The sequence below is a fragment of the Pelobates fuscus genome, chromosome 3, assembly GCF_036172605.1.
Source record: "Pelobates fuscus isolate aPelFus1 chromosome 3, aPelFus1.pri, whole genome shotgun sequence".
Lineage (NCBI taxonomy): Eukaryota > Metazoa > Chordata > Amphibia > Anura > Pelobatidae > Pelobates > Pelobates fuscus.
The window spans coordinates 326,912,648-326,933,733 of NC_086319.1; the positions used below are offsets into that span (position 1 = coordinate 326,912,648).

The 21,086-nt window shown below is 37.9% G+C and overlaps 1 protein-coding gene across 3 annotated transcripts in view; it reads right to left on the reverse strand.

The window, feature by feature from the left end:
* The window catches only part of PDE8A (phosphodiesterase 8A), a 311,048-nt gene that overhangs the window by 34,773 nt on the left and 255,189 nt on the right, over window positions 1-21,086 (reverse strand). For all 3 annotated transcript variants that reach the window (XM_063448997.1, XM_063448996.1, XM_063448995.1), the window contains exons 6-12: window positions 16,039-16,127; window positions 14,160-14,238; window positions 13,880-14,017; window positions 7,802-7,890; window positions 6,781-6,832; window positions 6,661-6,703; window positions 3,434-3,511 (exon numbers count right to left, since the gene is read on the reverse strand). In XM_063448997.1, the coding sequence (XP_063305067.1) occupies window positions 3,434-3,511; window positions 6,661-6,703; window positions 6,781-6,832; window positions 7,802-7,890; window positions 13,880-14,017; window positions 14,160-14,238; window positions 16,039-16,127 (568 nt within the window). The remainder of the gene's footprint in view (window positions 1-3,433; window positions 3,512-6,660; window positions 6,704-6,780; window positions 6,833-7,801; window positions 7,891-13,879; window positions 14,018-14,159; window positions 14,239-16,038; window positions 16,128-21,086) is intronic.

The window sequence follows — 21,086 nt, forward strand, 5'->3', positions numbered from 1 at the left end:
AAACCCTAAGAATGTTTAATTGTCTTACTTTCATCACATTATTTCCATTTTGATTAAAATTTGATTTAAAATTGCCTTTGTCTTCCCATGATACCTTTTCCTATTAAACAGTCTAAAATCCAACTTTAGGAAGAATCGTGCTTGCAGTCAGTTATTGCTGCCCACATTGTACAGGCTAATCCTGAAGATTACTTCTACTTTATCTCAGCCATAGCAGGCTGGATGGGTTTTAGGTGCTGGGAGTGCCCTGAATTTTTATTCAAACTGCTTCAACATTGTTCTGCATCAACAGACTCATTCTACCACAACCACAACATGAGCAATGCTTATGGTGCTTAACCTTTTAAGGACACATGACATGTGTGACATGTCATGATTCCCTTTTAAGTTTGGTCCTTAAGGGGTTAAACATATTACATGTATTTGAGTGACTGCTGACTTTTGACTCACTGTGTACATTTAAATTAAAAGCATAAGAAATTGTGAATTTTAGTTCTTTATTAGAAAAATGCTCTAATGTTTAAGTAAAAAAACAAAAAACGAAAAAAAAACAACCCCACTAGTGAGTGGTACCCCAATGAACGCATGCATGCATTTTTCACATTTGTATTCATTGGGGTTATATCTTAAAACACTTTGCAAAAGCTGCAGATCCTATGAACTGTCGCCTTTGCAAGCCCTACCCTTTTCCCCGCAAGAGACTTTCGTTCTCTTCACAGGGAAATAGCCAATCATCGGCTTCTCATTGAGAAGTTTCTGAAGCGATCTCCCCGTGCATGCGCGCCTTCTTGTGCATGGGCAAAGTGCACATAATTCAGGAAAAGTGCTGTTCTGATCTGAGGTCTGTTAATAGGTATGTGGGGGCTGTCTGCCACTTCTGTTAGCCCAGAGAGCTCACAGGACAGAAAGCAAGTCTCCCTGTCTGTCTGTTTGGGGGGGGGGGGGGGGGAGGGGGGTACATTGATAAATAACAAAAGTGCCTATTTCTCAGAGAAATCTGCACTTTATAAATTGTCTTTTTAATGGGCCACTCCTCACCTAGGAATCACTTTAGCAAGCTGAAGTTCTTTGTGGATGTGGAGTGGTCCTTTAATGTAACAGGGTCCTGGATTATTCAACTCACTTTTCATTTTCACGTTGTTTCCTAAAGTATATATACGTTATGTGAATATAAGTTTAGTTCCTTTTGTTTGTTTATCTAAACCTTTGGCATGTGATGATTCTGTTGGTTTTTAAACTATTTACTAAGCCATGTTGAAAGAAAATACAGAAACGTCTGGGAATTTAACTGAAGAGCAATAACGACGTAATATCAGAAGTAATTAAATTGGCAACATCCCATGTTAAACATAAGCTGAAGAAGCAGTTCCTGTTTGAATTGCAGGGAAATATCTGGATGTTTTGGGTGTGACGATCCCAGATGACTGATCCAAACAATATGACTCGAGTTACAGAAACCTTTGCCATACATTACATTAGTAATCTCTTTCTGGGGAAGATTTCTGGGGAACTAATTATATGTATATATATGTATTGGTTACAGCCTATAAAGTAGGTTATAATAACTTTACTACCAATATGTCTGTTTGCCTTTACATTTATTGTTAAGTGGTAAGGCAGTTGATACAAAGTTCAATCAAGAACCCATGATGTAACCAAAACTTTGTGAATTTTATAGAAGTATTTAAGCAGCAAGTCCTCTTTGCATTTTATCTGATAATATCTGTGTAGCATGGAACGGAATTATTGAAACAGGTGTAATTTTAAGTGACCTTCTCTCTAATCTCTAATCTAATCTGTGTCTGTTCTGAATGTCTGCCCCAGTTTGGTAATTACCCTTATTTTAGTTGTGCTGACTGTCACTATTTTGTGTTCTTTTTGTATTGTACAATAATAAAGAAGGTGATACTTTTTTTAACCACAGTGATGCCATTTCCATGTATGGATTTGATATTATTCAGTGTGTTAGCAGTACAGAATACAGGTTAGTATCAGGAATCACTGTCATTGCAGCTATTACTGTATGGTAGGGCTCCCTTATCATATAGGTCTGATTAAAGAGGCTATTGGTAAAAATCTAAGTCAGTCATATCTGTTGGTGTTCTAGAAAGTGTGCAGTTGATACTTCAGCTATACTGACTGTATGAAGTCATCCGCCTCTATGCTACAGTTCAGTACATGTCCAGATGTCTGACTCTGATTCTAGTTGGCTTATGTTCATAACAAGATATGCTGCATTTTTACAAGCACCATTGTATTTTAGCACATAAACACGCCTTCCTTCAGAGAATGAAAGATAATGTATGTTGTTGACACTCTTCTACGTGTCTGTATCAGCACATGTGCCCTATATAAACTATAGAAGTTTGTCTGTATGTTCATGCAAGCACTTGTTCTTTACATTATACGTGGCATTTTCTGGAATCAGTGTCCTACAGCACATAAACAGTTCTCCTTCCTTGCTATGTTATATATAAATATATATAAGAATGAGGGTATCATGAATGCAGTCCACACCTGGGCAAAATTTAAATTGCTATTGTTTTATTTACATTTCATTCCAAAATGTTGAGCGAGAAGCTGGGCAATGAATCCCCAAGAAACCTGTTTGTGAACTGGGGATGGCGCCAAGGGCATGCTGGCAAGATACCCACTACTGTTTGAGCTAAAAGCAGAGTAATGTTATTCATTTTTTAATCTGGGTTAATGGATTTAGATTGATTTGAAGTGACAACTACCATTTTCTTTTATGTTATATGATTACATTAAGATGTGTATTACAATAGGAATTACAGTGAAATGGTTGCCATCACAATATATGAACTAATATTTCACTAAATACGTAATAAGTGATCCACTGTTTACACAGATACTATTGTTTCTGTATGAAACTATGGTAATTTATTTATCCGACCTGTCAGGTCTTTGTTGATTTCAAACTGTGTACTCGAATGGTGACCTGGACTTTACAATGAATATTGAAACATTGCCCTGCTCACTGCTTTGTTTTAAGGTTGAATACAGACGCTCTGTTTTGATTTCAGTTTACTGGCCTAGAGTGACTTCATTATGATTCCGAAACCATCTTGCTAACAATACAGTGTCAAAGGATGTTCTGCTTTATTTACTATATTCGGAACAAAAATAAAAATTCTGACCTTGTAAGTTTATTACAGTATGACAAAATGTACTTTGGAAAATTCAGAAATAACATCCTTCAGATGGGGAAATATAGCCAATATTTTACAAAATGTCATATTTTTATACTCAAGCACAAAACAAGCAGTCATAAAATGAATGACAGGTTGCTTTTCTTACCACACAATTTTAGCCCATGAAGCATGATAACTGTATGAAATAGCATGCAATTTACAGACCATTAGTAAGTATTGCCCAGTATCATTGTATCTGCTTGATCCTAGATTTCACATACCATCACTTCCTCTGGAGGTGGTTGACCTGACATCTAACGAACCTTTCCGCCTGTCCTTGTGTCTGCAAGTCTGGATGTCTATGAAAACAGAAACAAATGTTGTTTGGATCTTAGGCATTTGTTACCAGCTTCCTGCAAAAATAATTCCTTTGCATTCCTGCAATTCCATTCAAAAACACAAACTCACATTTTCAGAAATCACTGAAAAGCACATAGATTGTCTGTTTATAACCCGTTCATGACAAGGAGTTCAGCAAATCCCTGTTTATCATGACAAGATATTAACTATGAAGGGGTTATCCAATACTGCATTGTGAAGATATGGAACAGATACATTTAAAGTCTGAAATTGTTTGCGGTGTAATAAGTTCACAATTTAAAACACTGTCTGAGGGAACATTAGCAAAGACACAGTTACAGACAAACTTGTGGTCAGAAATGACACAAAAGGTAGCGATTTACTGTCTCTCCAGCTGCCGGACTATAAATCTTATAATCCTCAGTCAGCCACATGCTGAAAGATGGTCATGACATTCTATAGATAACAACAGCTGGATTACACCTACTTACAAGATATTCTTACTACTCTAACCGTGCACCCTTATGTTGTACAACTGGGTTGTCCAGGCCCGCTTTATGTTGTTGCATTACATTTTAAAAAATTCTTTGCCTGCTGATGTCAAGCAACAGATAGTTTAACAAACCTGGTGTAAACGTTTCCCTGGCAAGTGGCTTTATTAACAGTCAGATCTAATGTGAAGAGAGTGTGTGTAATTCACACTAAATAATTTTAAAACCCAGCATCTAAGGGATCTGATAAGCATTCTATTCCTCAGATATGTACACATCACTTTTAGTCAACATTGCATCATGAAACACAGCTCAGAAAAACAAGCATTAATTGAACCCATTAATGTCACATCGCCTATAAAATACATTCAAATATAGATTAACCAATTAATAAAATAAACAGAAAAACAAAATAAAATCTGCATATATGCTGTGTTACACATGAAATGGTTACACTGCCTTCAATCTACAAGATATTTTTGGCAATATATTTTATTCTGCTGGCCACAGAACAAGTGTTACAATATGTATCTTAAAACACATATCTAATATCTAGGGAAGATGTGGTGGTAATTGGCCCAGGTTTAACTCTTCCTTATTCAACTTCCGTAGCAGTGGGGTTTAGCTCTATTCGTTCCTCTACTTTTTGCACCAAACAGCATGTGTTTGAGAAGGGTCACAGCTGGTCCCTCCCACCTGTGGGCCTTGAATTGATCTGCTCTTGCTTCCCATCCCAACAGGAAGAGGAAGATGAGAGCACATATAAACAGCCCACCATGTTTCTAGTGATATTAACTAAAGACATGGGCAGATATGTTGTGGAACAGCACAAAGTAATAGCAGTAGGAAGTGGAAGAATTGTCTTTATGCTCCATGACTGATGCCACAACCAGAAGAAGAGACAAATGAGAAAAGGAAGATAAATGAAATAAGAAATTAAATGGGATGATATGTACATTATGTCCAGGTCCACTTCTCAGCTTGATATGAAAGAAGGTCCAGGCACTCCAATGCTTTAGGGCACGTTTATTTGAACCAGCAGAACAACACAGCAACATTTCAACCCGAATAGGGTCTTACAAGCTTGAGAAAGATCCTATTCGGGTCGACCTGTTGCTGTGTTGTTCTGCTGGTTCCAATAAACATGCTCTAAAGCATTGCAGTGCCTGGACCTTCTTCTTTTGTACCTATGTACCTATGTAAGTGCTTGCCCATGGTCTAGCTAAGCACCTAATTGGCATGTGGATTGAGTGCAATTCCTTTTACCCACATCTCAGCTTGAAGCTGAACAGGTAAAGGTCTACTTTGGAAGGTCTACAATATAGGTAGACAACCTTCAGCACTCCAGATGTTATTAATTACACCTCCCATAATGCTCTTACAGCCATAATGCGTGAAGACACTATAGTCATAAAAATAACTTTAGCTTAAAGGGACACTATAGTCACCAGAACAACTACAGCTTATTGTAGTTGTTCTGCTCAGTATAGTCAGTCCCTGCAGGCTTTCAGCTGTAAACACTGCCTGTTCAGAGAAAAGGCAGTGTTTACACTTCAGCCTAGGGACATTCCTGATTCCTGAGTCAGTGCTGCACACTGTGTCTCATGCTGAACTTTCCTCATAGAGATTGATTCAATGCATCTCTATGAAGAGATGCTGATTGACCAGGGTGGCGTTTGGCTCCGCCCCCACCCCTTGGCTGAGATCATCAGAATTGATGATCTCCGCCAAGAAAGTGGATCATGGACAAAACCAGTGTTGGCAGACCCGAAAAAATATGAATCTGTACTATATTTAAGTATTTTATTACTTATATATAAGTTTATTTTTATTCCTGATCTTATACTGTTCCTTTAATTAATCAGGTTTGGTATCATGCCCCTGCAGTCTCACTGCTCAATTGTCTGTCATTTAGGAGTTAAATCACTTTTATGCAGCCCTAGTCACACCTCCCTGCATATGACTTACACACCCTTCCATTCTCCTCTTCTTGGTATGCTTTTCTATGCTGACGGCCAGGTGTAAAAGACAGAGCTTATAAGGGAATGAAAATGGAGACATCCATTCAACACCCATGTGGATTTTTTTATTTTGTTTTGCACACCTCGCAAATATATATATATATATATATATATATATATATATATATATATATATATATATATATGTTAAATATAGGAAAATGTATCCATAATATTAAAAATAATGAAAAGTATAGTTTCCCTTTAAACCTCAACAATACATAAAATGAAATATTCCTAAAATGAAAATATAACACGAATACTAATTAGGATTGCCAACCATCATTAAATTTACTAACTATCAGAAAATATTTGTTAAAATTGCTCATCTCATAAAAAAATAATAACATTAAGTTGTCCATCAAAATATTAATTTAAATGTCATCTAGCTTCATATCCATTCATGGGCGTTACTTATTACAATACAATAAGACAACTGTTATATAGCATTCTTTTACATCCTTAGTACTGTTTTGATCATTTGGGTCAATAGTAAAAATGTTTCAGTACATTTGTGACCTAGGTTGGCAACCTGAACCTAGCTGAGTGCAAGCCTATTACAACTTAAAGGATGCAAATCCACTCTTCAAAATAAAATTCATTGAATAAAGACACTGTATTACCCCAAGAACAAACCTGTTTGAGATTCAGCCTGAACTCTTTCACATTGTTTTTCTACCTGAAAGAAAATATGAACAGTCAGTTCTTGACACAGTTGTCCCCTCAATGGCACAATGCAGATGGACAATTACATACCTTATTATTGTCATTACATGGCCGACTAATAGACACATAGTGTCTGATCTTACTGCAAAAAAACAAAACAAAAAAACCCCATAAAATTATGTTGTTGCATAGAGAAGCCAATTGCATTAGTATATCAAGTTCACTAAATTGTGGTATCCACAGAATATTTTTCAGTAGAAACAAAGACACAAGCTGAACAGGCAAAGTCACTCTTCTGTACAATTTAAAAAAGGAAGGGCTATTCCCACAATTGTAATAGTCAGTTATGGTATTTTACTAGTATTAACATAATTCGAATTTTTAAACGTGTATCTCACAAGATGTTTGGTTTGGCCACATCTGCTTTAGTGATTCTCAGCTCCAGGAAAATGCTATATTAGATACGCAGTTAGTTGCACTGGAGCAATGTATTCACTAAGGATTCTTTGATAAATCTACAGAATAATTATAAAACTAATGAGCTTTCTCTATTAGGAGTAAGAGATCGCTAAACATTTGCGGCTACTTTAACCCCTTAAGGATGAAACTTCTGGAATAAAAGGGAATCATGACATGTCACACATGTCATGTGTCCTTAACCCCTTAAGGACCAAACTTCTGGAATAAAAGGGAATCATGACATGTCACACATGTCATGTGTCCTTAAGGGGTTAAGGGGTTAAATGTTATAGAAATATCATGTTTAAGTTCAGGTAAGATCTATGCTGCTAACAGGAGAAAAAAAAATATTCCCTAACATGAGTTTACTGTAGCTTAGTTGGCACTTAACCAGCTAGAACTTTCACCAATAGATACTATTGGGATTTAAAAAATCTAAGTGAATGGCATAGCATGTGCTAAGAGAATATTCTCAACAAATCACAGGGGGTGACAGGAAATGCTGGAAAGATTTTGTGCATTATGTCCAGCGACCATTAAACCCCTCACACAGTGAGGAAAGATAATTCGTAGGATCGTGTCTAGCTACTAAACAGATAGATTCACAACTTCACACTGAGCCACCACTTTTAGAATATCTGCTATTACTTACCCCCGATGTCCAAAAACAGGAATAACCTTCACATTCTGATGGATATTATCACCATGTTTATTTTTGGTATAGTAAACACCTTCCCATTCCTGTTGGAAGAACCACATACGGTGAATTCATAAAATAATGAAACAATACATTTGTGTACCCTTTTCACATTTATGGTGCATTTTATACACATACACAAAGTTGCTAACAAATATCCTTATTCCTGTTTTAAAGGAAGACCATAGAGTTAGGAATACAAATCTGTATACCTAATGCTATACTGTCACTGTCCCTACTATTTTTAAGCTACACCTACCCTCCCCCAGTACAATAAAAATTTGAAAAATGTAAAAAAGAAATGAAGATTTAATTGCCTTTTTCTGGTTACCTCTCCACCTCCCGCTACGTGATGGAGAAAGCATGGCCTACTTACCTGATTTCCAATCCAATGCTCCTCATAGACAAGAATTGGGGATCTATGTGCAGGCGTGTTGAGCGCCCAGTGTGTGCATTCAAACTTCCTCATAGGGAAGCATTGAATCAATGCTTTTTTATAAGTCTTCTGCATCACGTCACTGAGTTTTACTTAGCCTCTAAGTGGCTGTCATACTGACAGACATTAATTATATTATCAGGCATGTCAAGCCTGAGATGGAACTTAAGAGGTTAGAGTTGCAATAGGGGCATTTCAGTACAGCAGCAGTTGTGGTAAGCGGACTATTGACTTGCAAAAGACTTACAAATCTCTATATTGGAAATAAAGAAATTCCAACTTTACAGTAGAAAGTTTTCAACTAGTTTGGCCTTTTGTACGTTTTTTTTTTTTTACTAATTACAACTTACTATCAAGCAGACACCCAGGTAAAATAGGTTATATTTTAAATGTCAGTTCATATGAATGACCAAAAGTTACCAAAAAAAGACTTTTAGAAGAAAAAACTAAAACATTTGATTTTTGATGACGGAGATTACTTGCAATTTAAAGAACTTACCGGTATTTAGAATTATTGTTAATTAAATAATTATTTTAATTAAACCACATGTGACAATGAGTTTATAGGTCGATGTCCATCTATTTAGCATTATTAGGGCTGCACACAGCTGCTGATTGTCAGTACTAAACAATGTTACTTATTATTTAGACACAAATACAGTAATATAGACACAAACATAAACAATGTAGACTACAAAGTCCTTTTCAGGTAAGAGTACAGACATAGTGTATGTAATCACTGCGCTTGCAAATCCCCAGCAAACGTAAAGATGTTAAAGATTCCTCTTGGCAGCTGCAAAGGAGGTGGGTTTATTTGTAAGCAGAAACTTGTGGTAATGACTGGTGCATGTACTTGTGATTTCAACAATGTCCTAATGCATGCATGTCTGACCATAACCTTCTCCAGTCTGCTGCTTGCACACATGCGGCCAACTCACGCTTACAGGACATCTTGCGGGCGGCTACTCTCCTTTGGAATAGACTGTCTACCACCATCAGATTCTCCCCTAGTCAATCGTTTAAAAAGTGCCTTAAAACTCATCTCTTCAGAAAAGCTTATGGCCTCCCAAAGTAACCTCTACCTCACAAACCTGTCTCTTGCTCTCTCCTAAAAGGCAGCACTCTACTCTCTCCTCCAGCTCTCTACCTCCTTGTTTAATTGCTATTACCTGTCCATGTGTGTTTTATACCCCACCTCTTATAAACTCCTTTGAGGAGGGTCCTCTTCAAACTATTTTTCCTGTAAATTTTTGTAATTGTCTCATTTATTTATTAAATGTTCCACTCTTACAATATTGTAAAGCTCTACGGAATATGTTGGCGCTATATAAATGTCAATAATAATAATAATAATATATATATTTAATCTTCAATATATACATTTCTTAGCCGGTTAGTTAACTAAATGTACTGATAAAGTTAAGAACATTTCACAAAACGACCTGGCCTTTTGAGACCTCTATAGTGCTAACCTTGTTTAATACATTATATATTAATATAAACCAATGTACATATTGTACAAATCATGCAAACTTTATATGGTATCACTTTACACACGTTATTCCCTAAACTGGAAATGGTCAAGAATTGATCATTTTAGGTTAAAACAGATTAATTGGAGGGCGGGGCTTGCACCCGACACGAAAGGACGCCATTTCCATCAGCTCCCAAATTCTGCAGACAAAATCCACAAAATATCAGCCTTTCCCTGACCCATCCGACATCGCCACATACACTACCGGCATCAGCACATCGAGCTGCATCTCCCGATGCCTTTTTTTCAACCGCAACGGTTGCAGAAACGGAGACGCAAAACCGGGGCCTACTACACCCCAACGATCCTGAGCCTCGAGGACCTGCTGAGTGGATACCCGGCGGAACTCACCGAGTCCTCCAGCTCCCCGGACCTATCCAAACCTCCGACACATATGCCGGCAATGGGACGCCGATCACAGAAACCACAAGGTAGGGCCGGGGGCAGAGATATTGGGACTATGCTACAAAAGCCCGCCCAGCCCAACCCCACTCCCGTGGCGGGAACGCCGGAGTCAACCCTGGCACCTACCACACCCCAACAATGGCCGGAATCACCCGGGCTCCCTCAGACACCCAAAGCAGAACGGCAGGGGCAAGAACTCTTTGGGCAGCACCAAACGTTGCAGCTACACACCCAGGCACCACAAAGCCTGAACTCCCAAGAACCCCCCTGGGCAACACAGCCTGAAAGGGTACACAACCCACCACAACCCAGACCTGACTCACAAGGGCACTTACAAGCACCACTACAGCCACTGCTGGAGTCCCCAGACGACTCTGCACCAACCACCAAACGTGATTTAAAGCTCCTATTAGCAGACATCCACAAACTCCTAGCAGCTGACACAGCCCTTCTCAAGACCGAACTGCACACGGTCACAGAAAAGGTGAGAGCCACGGATGCAGAAGTAGTGATGGTACATGCACACATTAACACGATGGAAGACCCCATTAAACAAATCAAGCAACAACAAACGTACCTGTCACTCAAAATGTCAACCATGGAAGATCGACAACGCCGATCACACATAAAACTCAGGGGCATCCCTGCTGAGATATCGGCCGAAGAGCTGCCGCATTACGCCAGACGCCTACTAGCCACAATACTCCCACACACAGCGGTAAAGAAAATGAACATAGATGGGGTACACCGCCTGCCCACCCCTGCACACATAAAGACCCCAACGGCCAGAGACGTCATCCTCAGATGTGTCACAGTGCAAGACAAACTACGCATAATGGCCGGGCTGAAAGGCAAGACGCCACTGCTGTTTGAGAACACTTCCCTAACGTTCTTTCAAGACCTATCAAAAGCCACCCTCATGTGGCGCAAATCATATGGACCGCTCACCGCACAACTCCGAGCAGCGGGAATTGCATACAGGTGGGGTACTAACGGGACACTAGAAGTAACACAAGATGGCACCACCCATGTCCTAACCTCCGTGGAGGAAGCACCTACCCTCATAACCACCTTGAATCTACCCAACCCGAGGCCTCCACCACCAAAAAGCCCTCAAATGGAAGTACGGGACCCCGGGAACACCGCCCAGTCGGAACCGAGACCCAGCGGATCACAACATCCTGTACCATGATGGAAGTGGACTGATACCACAGGCTTTGCCACCATGACTGGTGCACACATTATATTTTGAGTTCTTTCCGTGACTTTACTTATGTGTTATGTCTTATCTTTTCTACTAGTTAACCTCCGCTATAAATACTCAAACACTACAGGCCACTGATGCACTCACCCTCTCCAAGCCAACGAGAGCCAGCACACCACACATCCAATCACAGGGCGCCCGACAACTCACCCCCCCTCCCCCCGCAGCCCCCTTGGTTAGGGGTAACCAACCCGAACAAACCACCTATGACAAACAGCTCACCTCCACTAACGCATACAGACACCTATACTCAGCACATCACAGAGAGTCTGACCATGACATGTCTCGAATACTAACACAACCCTCTCATAGAGTACCATCACCACCAGACCCACACTTGAAGGGAGCTAATGCAATACACCAAAGTCCCATCCCAAACACACGGACGCACAAAACATCACGACACCTATGTACTGATCAATATGTTTTGTTTAACATGTTACTATTCAAGAAATTGTTATAGCTCGACCCAAAATGGTGCAAACCACGAATGACACAGAACCTCGATTTTTTCATTGTCTGTAAACATCAAAATGTTGCACCAAAACTGAAAATAAAGAATGTAAAAAAAAAAAAAATTCCTCTAACTTTTTTCCAGATCGGCCACTTTAGCATATAATTTGCAATTCCCTCTTCAATTCTTTACAATCCCAGTTTTAATGAGGAATAACATATGATTTACTCACTCAATAATGAATGAAAGTGAATTGAAAACAAAATTGCTAAATGTATATTAAAATACCCCAGGAGTACAGGCAGTAACGGCAAGAACCCAGGCCGCAGAACAAGAGGTGAGAGAAATACGCCAAGACATCATAACCCTTAAAGACACAGTCTCCCAAATACAATCCACACAAGCAAACACCATCAAGCAATTGGCTATACTGGATGATAGGGGCAGGAGAAAGAACATTAAAATCAGGGGGGTATCAGAGGTGGTATTACTGGACGAACTGCCCCACTTTATCAGACGCCTGGTAGCTGCACTCCTCCCCAACAGACAAGCGAAACACTTCATGTTTGACGGAGTATATCGCATTGCAAAACCGCAGCAGGCACCGAAAGCAGCCCCGCGCGACATCATCCTACGATGTCAATCCCTGACAGACAAGATAGCCCTGATGATGGCCATCAAAGAGAAAACAATGAAAGACTTTGAAACACACAGAATTACCTTCTTTCAGGACTTGAGTAGAGACACTCTCCTTTGGCGCAAAAGCATGCAACCCATCACGACCACCCTGCAAGCAGCGGGCCTCAAGTACAAATGGGCTACTCCCAGGACACTATGGGTGACTAAAGATGACCTACATTACAAGATCTCCAATGTAGGAGAAGGACCGGCTCTATTGACTACTCTGGGACTGTCCACTAACACCAGGGCACCAGCCACAACTCTGCCGGGACCGGCAACCTGAAACCTGCATTGGTCACACCAGACTATTACTCTTATTTTCATTTACTGTTATTATGTTTTTATGCTATCTATATTCAATGTATATCGCACCCTGTTTTGATATCTCTTTTGAAGACGACCTAAACCACACATAACCTGGTCCGCTGACCCACCCTCACTGGGTGACACCGACCATACGGCCCCGTGACGATGAAACAACGGCCTAGGTTCAACTAGTGTGCTTCATCCCCTCCCCCCCTGAATGCCCAGGGTTACAGGGCACAGTCCTCTAAGGAGCCCCCACAGTACATCACATAAACTGAACTCCATCTCATCCCGCACTCACACTTAGACGAGACATAAAGGCTTAGATCCTACCTGTTACCCACCAGGACACACGTCAAACCACACAAGGAACTAAGTGATTACCACGGCCATAACCTGTGCCAGTGTTCTAACATAGTCGTATAGTCCCCTCGGGACGACAACAGCCACATAGAAACATACACCACTGGCATGTCCGGATCCTCGCTACAACCACATAGCCCACACCAACACAAAATGTGCATAACTCGACTCGGCCCAACACATAAGTCGACTGTATTGTGAATGTTTTATTGTGCATCTAATGTTGTGGCATGACTACTTTTATATGTACTCGCTGAAACTGCACCAAAAATAAAGAATTTAAAAAAAAAAAAAATACCCCAGGAGTGACTATAGGAGTGTAATTACTCTATTTTATCATGACATTTGCAATTGAATATTCAGTTCAACACAATTCACAGATTAGTGTATAAATCCTCTAATGTAATAGCTGTTGTGGTAACAGATGCATAAAAAATAGTTTGTTATATTTTGTTTATTTGAAAAAAAAATGAGATAAAATTCTAGAAATATGGATGTCTTTGCCAAGCACATTTTGCGGTTAATAACTTGCTACATATTTTATAGATGCAGAATGGTGCATACAATGAGCTATTTAGCTAAAGTCTTACCTTTCCTGTTTTGATGCAAGAATTTATAGTATCTAAGAAATCAGATTTTTTTTCATTAATAGGCACTTCAGTTAAATCTTTTCCAACTAGTTCATCCTTCTGATAACCCATCATGCTTTCAAATGTAGGATTCACATACTGCAACAAAGAATTGCAGAGCAGGTTAACAGTGCATATTGTTTATTTTAACCTATTTTAAATCATGGTTTATTCATGAAGGTGTCAGGGTAACACTATGCAGTGTGATGATTTGGCATTAAAGACTTATTCGTAAACGTACCTGTATTATGTGATCCTCACTTGTAATTTCAATGGCTTCTTGACTCTTCTCTAACGTAGTAAATAGTGAATTGCAAGCCCTTAAAATTGAGAGAAAAATCACTGGCATTAAAAACTGTATATATGTGCCTTGCTCTGACAGTTTAAAGAGATTTATTGCTCTGTATACGTAGGGATCTTTTGGAAAGCGTCATCTGCATCCAAAATGTGATGAGCTCAGTCAAAGATGCAGCATGACGAGCATTAAGTTGCAAATGCCACATTATATTGAATATCAACCTATTAACATCAGCAGCAGCTTTAAGTTCCAAACTCACCCCAGACAAGGTAGTGTAGGGCCTGCAAATCTAGACTCCAGACTTACTGATGGATTTTTTAGTTTACTTTTTTTATCTCCCAATTTAGTTTTTTGGGAGGAAACTTTGCAAGTTGGTTTCCAACTCACCAGAACATGGTTGGGCAAACACCATACATGTATTTTGAAACTGCAACACATTATATATCAAGACAGCAGAATAGATTCACTCACAGGGACTTATTCACTAAACTCCAAACTGTACTGAATTGAAATCCAAATGGCAAAATGTAGGCTAACGCAGCTAACCTGTTATTTTAACTGATTTGCAGAATGTTTCCTTATTAGCTGCTTTTGCCTAGTTATTGCTATTTGGATATCACTTTACTACAATTTGTAGTTTAGGGAATGAGCCCCATTGGGCTATTGATTAAAGTGTGAAATGTTCGTAATTCTCAATAATTTCACATTTTATGTCACAGTAGCTGAAATGGAACCAAAAAAAATCTACAAATGTGCTATGATTTCAGTTTTGGATCTTATGGCATTACATTTGGAATTCACATAGAATTTGACAATACATATTCTGTCAATCACCCTGTTCATGTCCCAACACCTCATGCAAAGAAAACATTTTAGATGCTTACAGATCTGTTAAATGGTTTCAATAATCACTCCTTCAAAAAGAGGCAAGCATTCTTATAGTCCATTCAACTTGTGAAAATGTAGCATGTAACTTGAAAAACTGACCAGTTGGGGGTGCACAACAGCAAAGGGTGCTGAAATGAAATCATCAAATCTAATCTGACAGATCTGGCTACACTTTAGACATCTCCAAATATGCAAACAGACATACTTTTAATTGTGATTTGGCTTAGTCCTTAACCAAACAAACATGACCAGATTTAGTGTTCAGATTATGTGAAATCAGCCAGATCACAAATAAAACACATTTATGAAATGAATAAATTAGACTTACCAATTTTAGCTATATTATACAAATATGTAATTCCACAGTTTAGTGAATAAAAGCCTAAAACTTTATTATAGATTCAAAACAGACTGTTTTAAGGGGTTAGTCCAAGCACCATGACCACTTCAGTTATATAATTTTTAAACCCTGCACATAAAGAGTTAAAGCACATAGCTGCTGGAGGAGTAACTCCACAAGAGATCTGGGCCAGCTAATGTGAAATCTGTGCATAAATGATGTCTGTCGAATTCAGAAGCACATACATCATGCTGGGCACAGCCCCCATGACAGTACATGGCTTGGTGTGGGATTGGCATGGGGTTTTACTTTATTTTGTTATATGTTATGTGTTATTTTTTTAGGAGGGGACCATGCCAGCAATGTTTACTCTAACCAAAAACCGTGCTTTAATAAACCCCCTTTTTTTTAGTTTAAGTAACCCAATTAACTGATTATACAATTATTGACGGGCATTACTTACATCGTAGCATTAAAAAGAGGCAAATTATAACATGCACTGTGATATACACAAATAAAGAGTAATTAGAGTATTTACCATGTATAACAACACATTTTTTTAAGTAACTAAATAATTTTAAAATATTCTCCTACCTTAGTTTAAATTGTGCAAGTACTTCTCCATATTCTAGCTGAATAAGTTCATTGTAACAGGTCATTATATTGGGATTTTCTACATATCTCTGAAGGAAAGAAAAGAAATATAATAAATGTGTATTTTTTTTATTTAAAATTACTATTATAATTATAAGCAAACAAAATACAGCATGGGTAAAGCAACCTAAACGTGTCTAAGCATAATACAGATTAAGGAATAGCACACATATAAAAATACAGTTTTACATTTTATAAGGCTACTTTAAATCACCTATCTTAGCAAACAAATAGGAGGATTCAGTTACACCATATGGCCGTATTGTGTTAAGCCACCACTACTTCACAGTGCTCCAAAATTGGTGTGTTCTACACCAATTACAACATGGGAAACAAATGAAATAGTGCTAAAAAAGCAAAAGTACATTTTAATAATCTGTTGTAAGAGCATTGTGAATATATATAATGCAAAGTGAATGTCATAAAAACACAATTCAGAAAAATGAAGAAAATTATAATTAAAGTGACATTATATCCAAAGTCTCCTTAAATTTATACTTTCCTGTCGTCACCTCCAAAAATTATTTGAAATGACATGAATATATATGAATGAATATAGATATTGGTAAGGTATTTGCCATAGCGCATACTTCCATAAATGCTACCTGAATGTAAAAGTTATGCCCATGTTCTGAGATGCCACACTGTGCAATATGGGATTTTGAAACATTATTTGCTCATAGATCGTGTAAAATATATATCTTTGTTTGTGTGTACAGATTTCTAGCATTTTTAAATATTGACATTACATTCTGCTGCGATTTACAATTGTACTGTGTGGATATATAACAGCATGCTAGCAAGTATTAGTGCCTTGCTAATACAAGTTTATACACACACACACACACACAAATGAGATTTTTTTTAAATGAAGTATATAAACATGAGACAATTTCATATCTACCTTTAGTATATGGACAGGATCCTTCAACCATATACATGCACTTTGGGTCGGACAGTGTTTGAATTTGATTCTACGGTCTTCCTTGTATCTGTGCAGGAAAGACCATAGAGACTGACGGTTTTCAAACACTGTCTGACCCAAGGATCCTGTCATATACTAAAGGTAGGGATGTGTTTTTCTCATTTTATTTAACATATACTTTATATATAAAAAAATAAATTCCTTTCAAAGTTTGATAAAAAAGAGATGTAAAAAAAAAAAAAATGGTGGTGACATTTGTCCTTTAAGCCACTCTTTGAAACATTGTTCTTGAACAAAATATTCAATTTATGGCATAAAGGTAACATACCAAATAAAAGTTACATAGTTACATAGTTACATAGCTGAAAAGAGACTTGTGTCCATCAAGTTCAGCCTTCCTCACATATGCTTTTGCTGTTGATCCAAAAGGCAAAAAACCCAGTCTGAAGCGCTTCCAATTTTGCAACAAACTAGGAAAAAATTCCTTCTTGACCCCAAAATAGCAGTCAGATGTCTCCTTGGATCAAGCAGCTATTACCCCACTAATTAGAAATTGTATCCCTGTATGTTATGTTTTTGCAAGTATTTATCCAATTGCAACTTAAACATCTGTATAGACTCTGACAAAACCACCTATTCCGGCAATGAATTCCATATCCTTATTGCTCTTACTGTATAAAAACCTTTTCTTTGCCTTAGATGAAATCTCCTTTCTTCAAGCCTAAATGTGTGACCTCGTGTCCTATGTATAGCCCTGTTTATGAATAGATTTCCAGATAATGGTTTGTACTGGCCCCAAATATATTTGTATAATGTTATCATATCCCCTCTAAGGCACTGTTTTTCCAAACTGAAGAGATTTAAAATTTTTTAACCTCTTATACAATACCACAATGGCAGGTGGATACCCTTTTCTGTAGAGCAGTCCTGCAGGGTTGACTAAGGGAGACAAGGAAGCTCCTGCTTAGGAACTTCTGGCTCCTCAGGAATGGTAGTGGTGGTTTGGAGTGGCAACCGGCGGATCCCAGGTAATACGTCAAACTGCCTGAAAATGTGTTAGCAGGGTGGCAGAACACATGTGGCACCATAACCACTACATATAATACAGTATTATATGTTAAAAGCCTGGAAAAGTAGTGTGATGCCGTCTGAGCTAAAACTGTGCATTAGTTCTACCTACCATGCTTTGTGCTCCTAAATATATGTAGGTAAAGATGGGGTATCATGCCTAATTTTTTGCAATTAAAAAATTATATAAGGGGAAGAAGCAATCTTCTGGGAATCTTTTAATATATAATTTTAATAGCAATTTTGTTGTCAACTTTTAGACTATTGGCTCGGATTATTAGTGCACATAAAATCCAAAATAAGCACACAAAAAAAGATTCGGCATACATCGCAGTTTTGTTAGGAAACCTCCAGCAATGTTTTAGACCCAATAAGGTTTTTTTTTTCCTTTACTCTTGCTAATTCTGAAATCGGTAGCTACTACCTGCTAAAAATAGTGACAGATATTTTAACAAGAATTGGCTGGCTGGTATAAAGTAGAGATAAGAATGGAGATATACCAGCCATATGCTTGCCCCAATTCTAGCATAAATGTATGCAACTTACCCTCGTAACTTTGTTAATCTATCTACAAAATACCTCTATTTTTAACTCTGTGGAAGGTTTTCAACTGTTTCTGAGGATTTTCTACAGAATTTACACCATCATAACTGATTAGATATAGACAACAGTAAATGCCATGTTCGAGCAACTTTTACCTTTTTTACTTTAAAATGTTTAAAGCCGGACTCTAATAAATCAAGTACTATATTTCTAAACCTACGTGAATGTATTTTAAGGGAGACAGAATGTCTTTAAATATATCACGTTATATCATGTTAAAGTATGTTGAAGATGATAACTTAAATTTATTTTAAGAGCAACCTAATATTTGGGAATAAGATATACACCACGTAATAACAGTGTCTCTCTTTTAGCTCATGAACTGCTACTCCCAGAATCCTAGAGAAACATAATCGTTTAAAATATGGTCTAAAGAAGAACCATGTGAATTCTATAATGTGAATAGTCCGCAGTGAGCCCAGCTTCTCCATTTAGTCACACTGTTTCATTATATAATCTTACGGTTATAAAGAAGGGAGACCAGAAAAACTGAACCTTCTTCTAATTAACAGCTTTACCTAATTAGCTACGGTAAATACACTGCAGCTTTACCTAATTAGCTACGGTAAATACACTGCTTTCATAGTTCTTCGTTACACAGGAGGTTTCATTAGAGGGCCACATAATGATGTTAAATGGCTCGCTGACTGCAAATAATTGTGCTGATTAAGCAGTTGGCAAAGTAATTTTCCACATACCTGACGGAGGAAAAAAACAAAAAAAAAAACAACAGGAAAACTCCTGCAGGATATGGCGGGCAATTGACAAGCATGAAAGCAAGAATACGGAGAATATTCAGGATTGAGGTCATTCCCTAATGAGCTGTACAACAGCCAGAGCGAAATATGTTCTCACAGAAAGGGAAGAGCGATTGACACTGTGACAAACAGGTTCACAATGGATCTGGTGGCAATGTCAAAAATTCTAACTTTTACAGTGCTTGTTGGTAAGCAGGTTTATGAACCAAAGCAAAACAGTTTCAGTCAAGTGTCATACAATTCACGGTGAGATACTGCTTTAACACAGACAACGATGAATAAATCAGAGTAATTGGAAGATCTGGTTTCCAAGAGCATCTGCATCAGCTGGGGTCTTTGTTACTGGCAGACTTTAGTAAATGTTACCAAAATGTACAGAGACCCCTGTTTATTAAAATACTGATATCAAGAGTGGAATAAATGTAAATGTAATGCGACCGAAAACATATAGTCATACAAAACAAGCTGCATCTCCTTACCAATGCATATTAACGCTTAAAGACGCTGTGCTTTTTTTTTTTTTTTGCTTTCCCCATAACTCTAAGTCATTGTAAGCAAAGGAGGGATCCACACTCTCATCACTTGTAGACCTCGGTGCACTTTACCTAGGGCTGGCAAACCCCCATTCCATATAGTGAAGTCAATGTAGTGCAGGGACGCCGGGTCTTTTTCAAACAAACGTTTTATTGGAGAAACACGGCAAACCCAGAAACATTTCGATCCACACTCGGATCTTTGTCAAACGTGTTTCTCCAATAAAACCGCTGTTTGAAAAAGAGCCTGAGTGCCTGGACTACACTGTATTCACTCTAAGTTTATCAGATCCAAAAATGAGTGCATTGCATATTTTTTAATAACTTTTATAAATAAAGAATATCACACAATTTATACTATCACATTAGTGGTCTTTCCCATCAAATATCTGTGCAAAGCATCCTAGGTACCTAATCTGACCATCTCCATATTGTATCAGTTACCCAAGCTTAGTTTGTTTAAAACGTTTGATATCTCTATAATTTACTGATTATCCTGTATACATTGCGTTATGGCAAATCTGTTTATTCTAGGTGTTTGATAGTAATGTATATTAATACATACTAATTTATATTGATAGTACTGTATGGTGTTTTTTTACACTATTTTCTGTTTCCATTGCTGGTGTTTAATCGGTCTATTCTGGTTCAATTTGCTGTTACAACTTTAGTCACTGGTTTTATCCCACTATTAGAATTATACTTTCTATTACCAATATAAACAGCAGCTGTGCTGGTGTGATTTTGTCTTTAGTATAATTCACATGGTAAATCAACCTTGAAACACAACAAATAATTCTGATTACAACTAATTAGTAGTCATGTTCATTATTATAACATGTATTTATGATCCCAAAATATGAATGTTTAAATGTGTTTCATTGATAAACTTTATTTCCAATTCAGCATACAATAAACAGGGAGAGAAGGAAGGGCACATTGAAGCATGGCCTGGACATTTTAAAGGTACTTGCTAGCTTGTTTACCCAATATAAGTTGGCGCTTGCCAAAAGTTCCCAAGAAAGGTCAATAGGAAGTAAGATAACATCAGAGGTTTTCTAGCATTACCCACTGAAAGGAGCAACATCATTGGTGAAAACC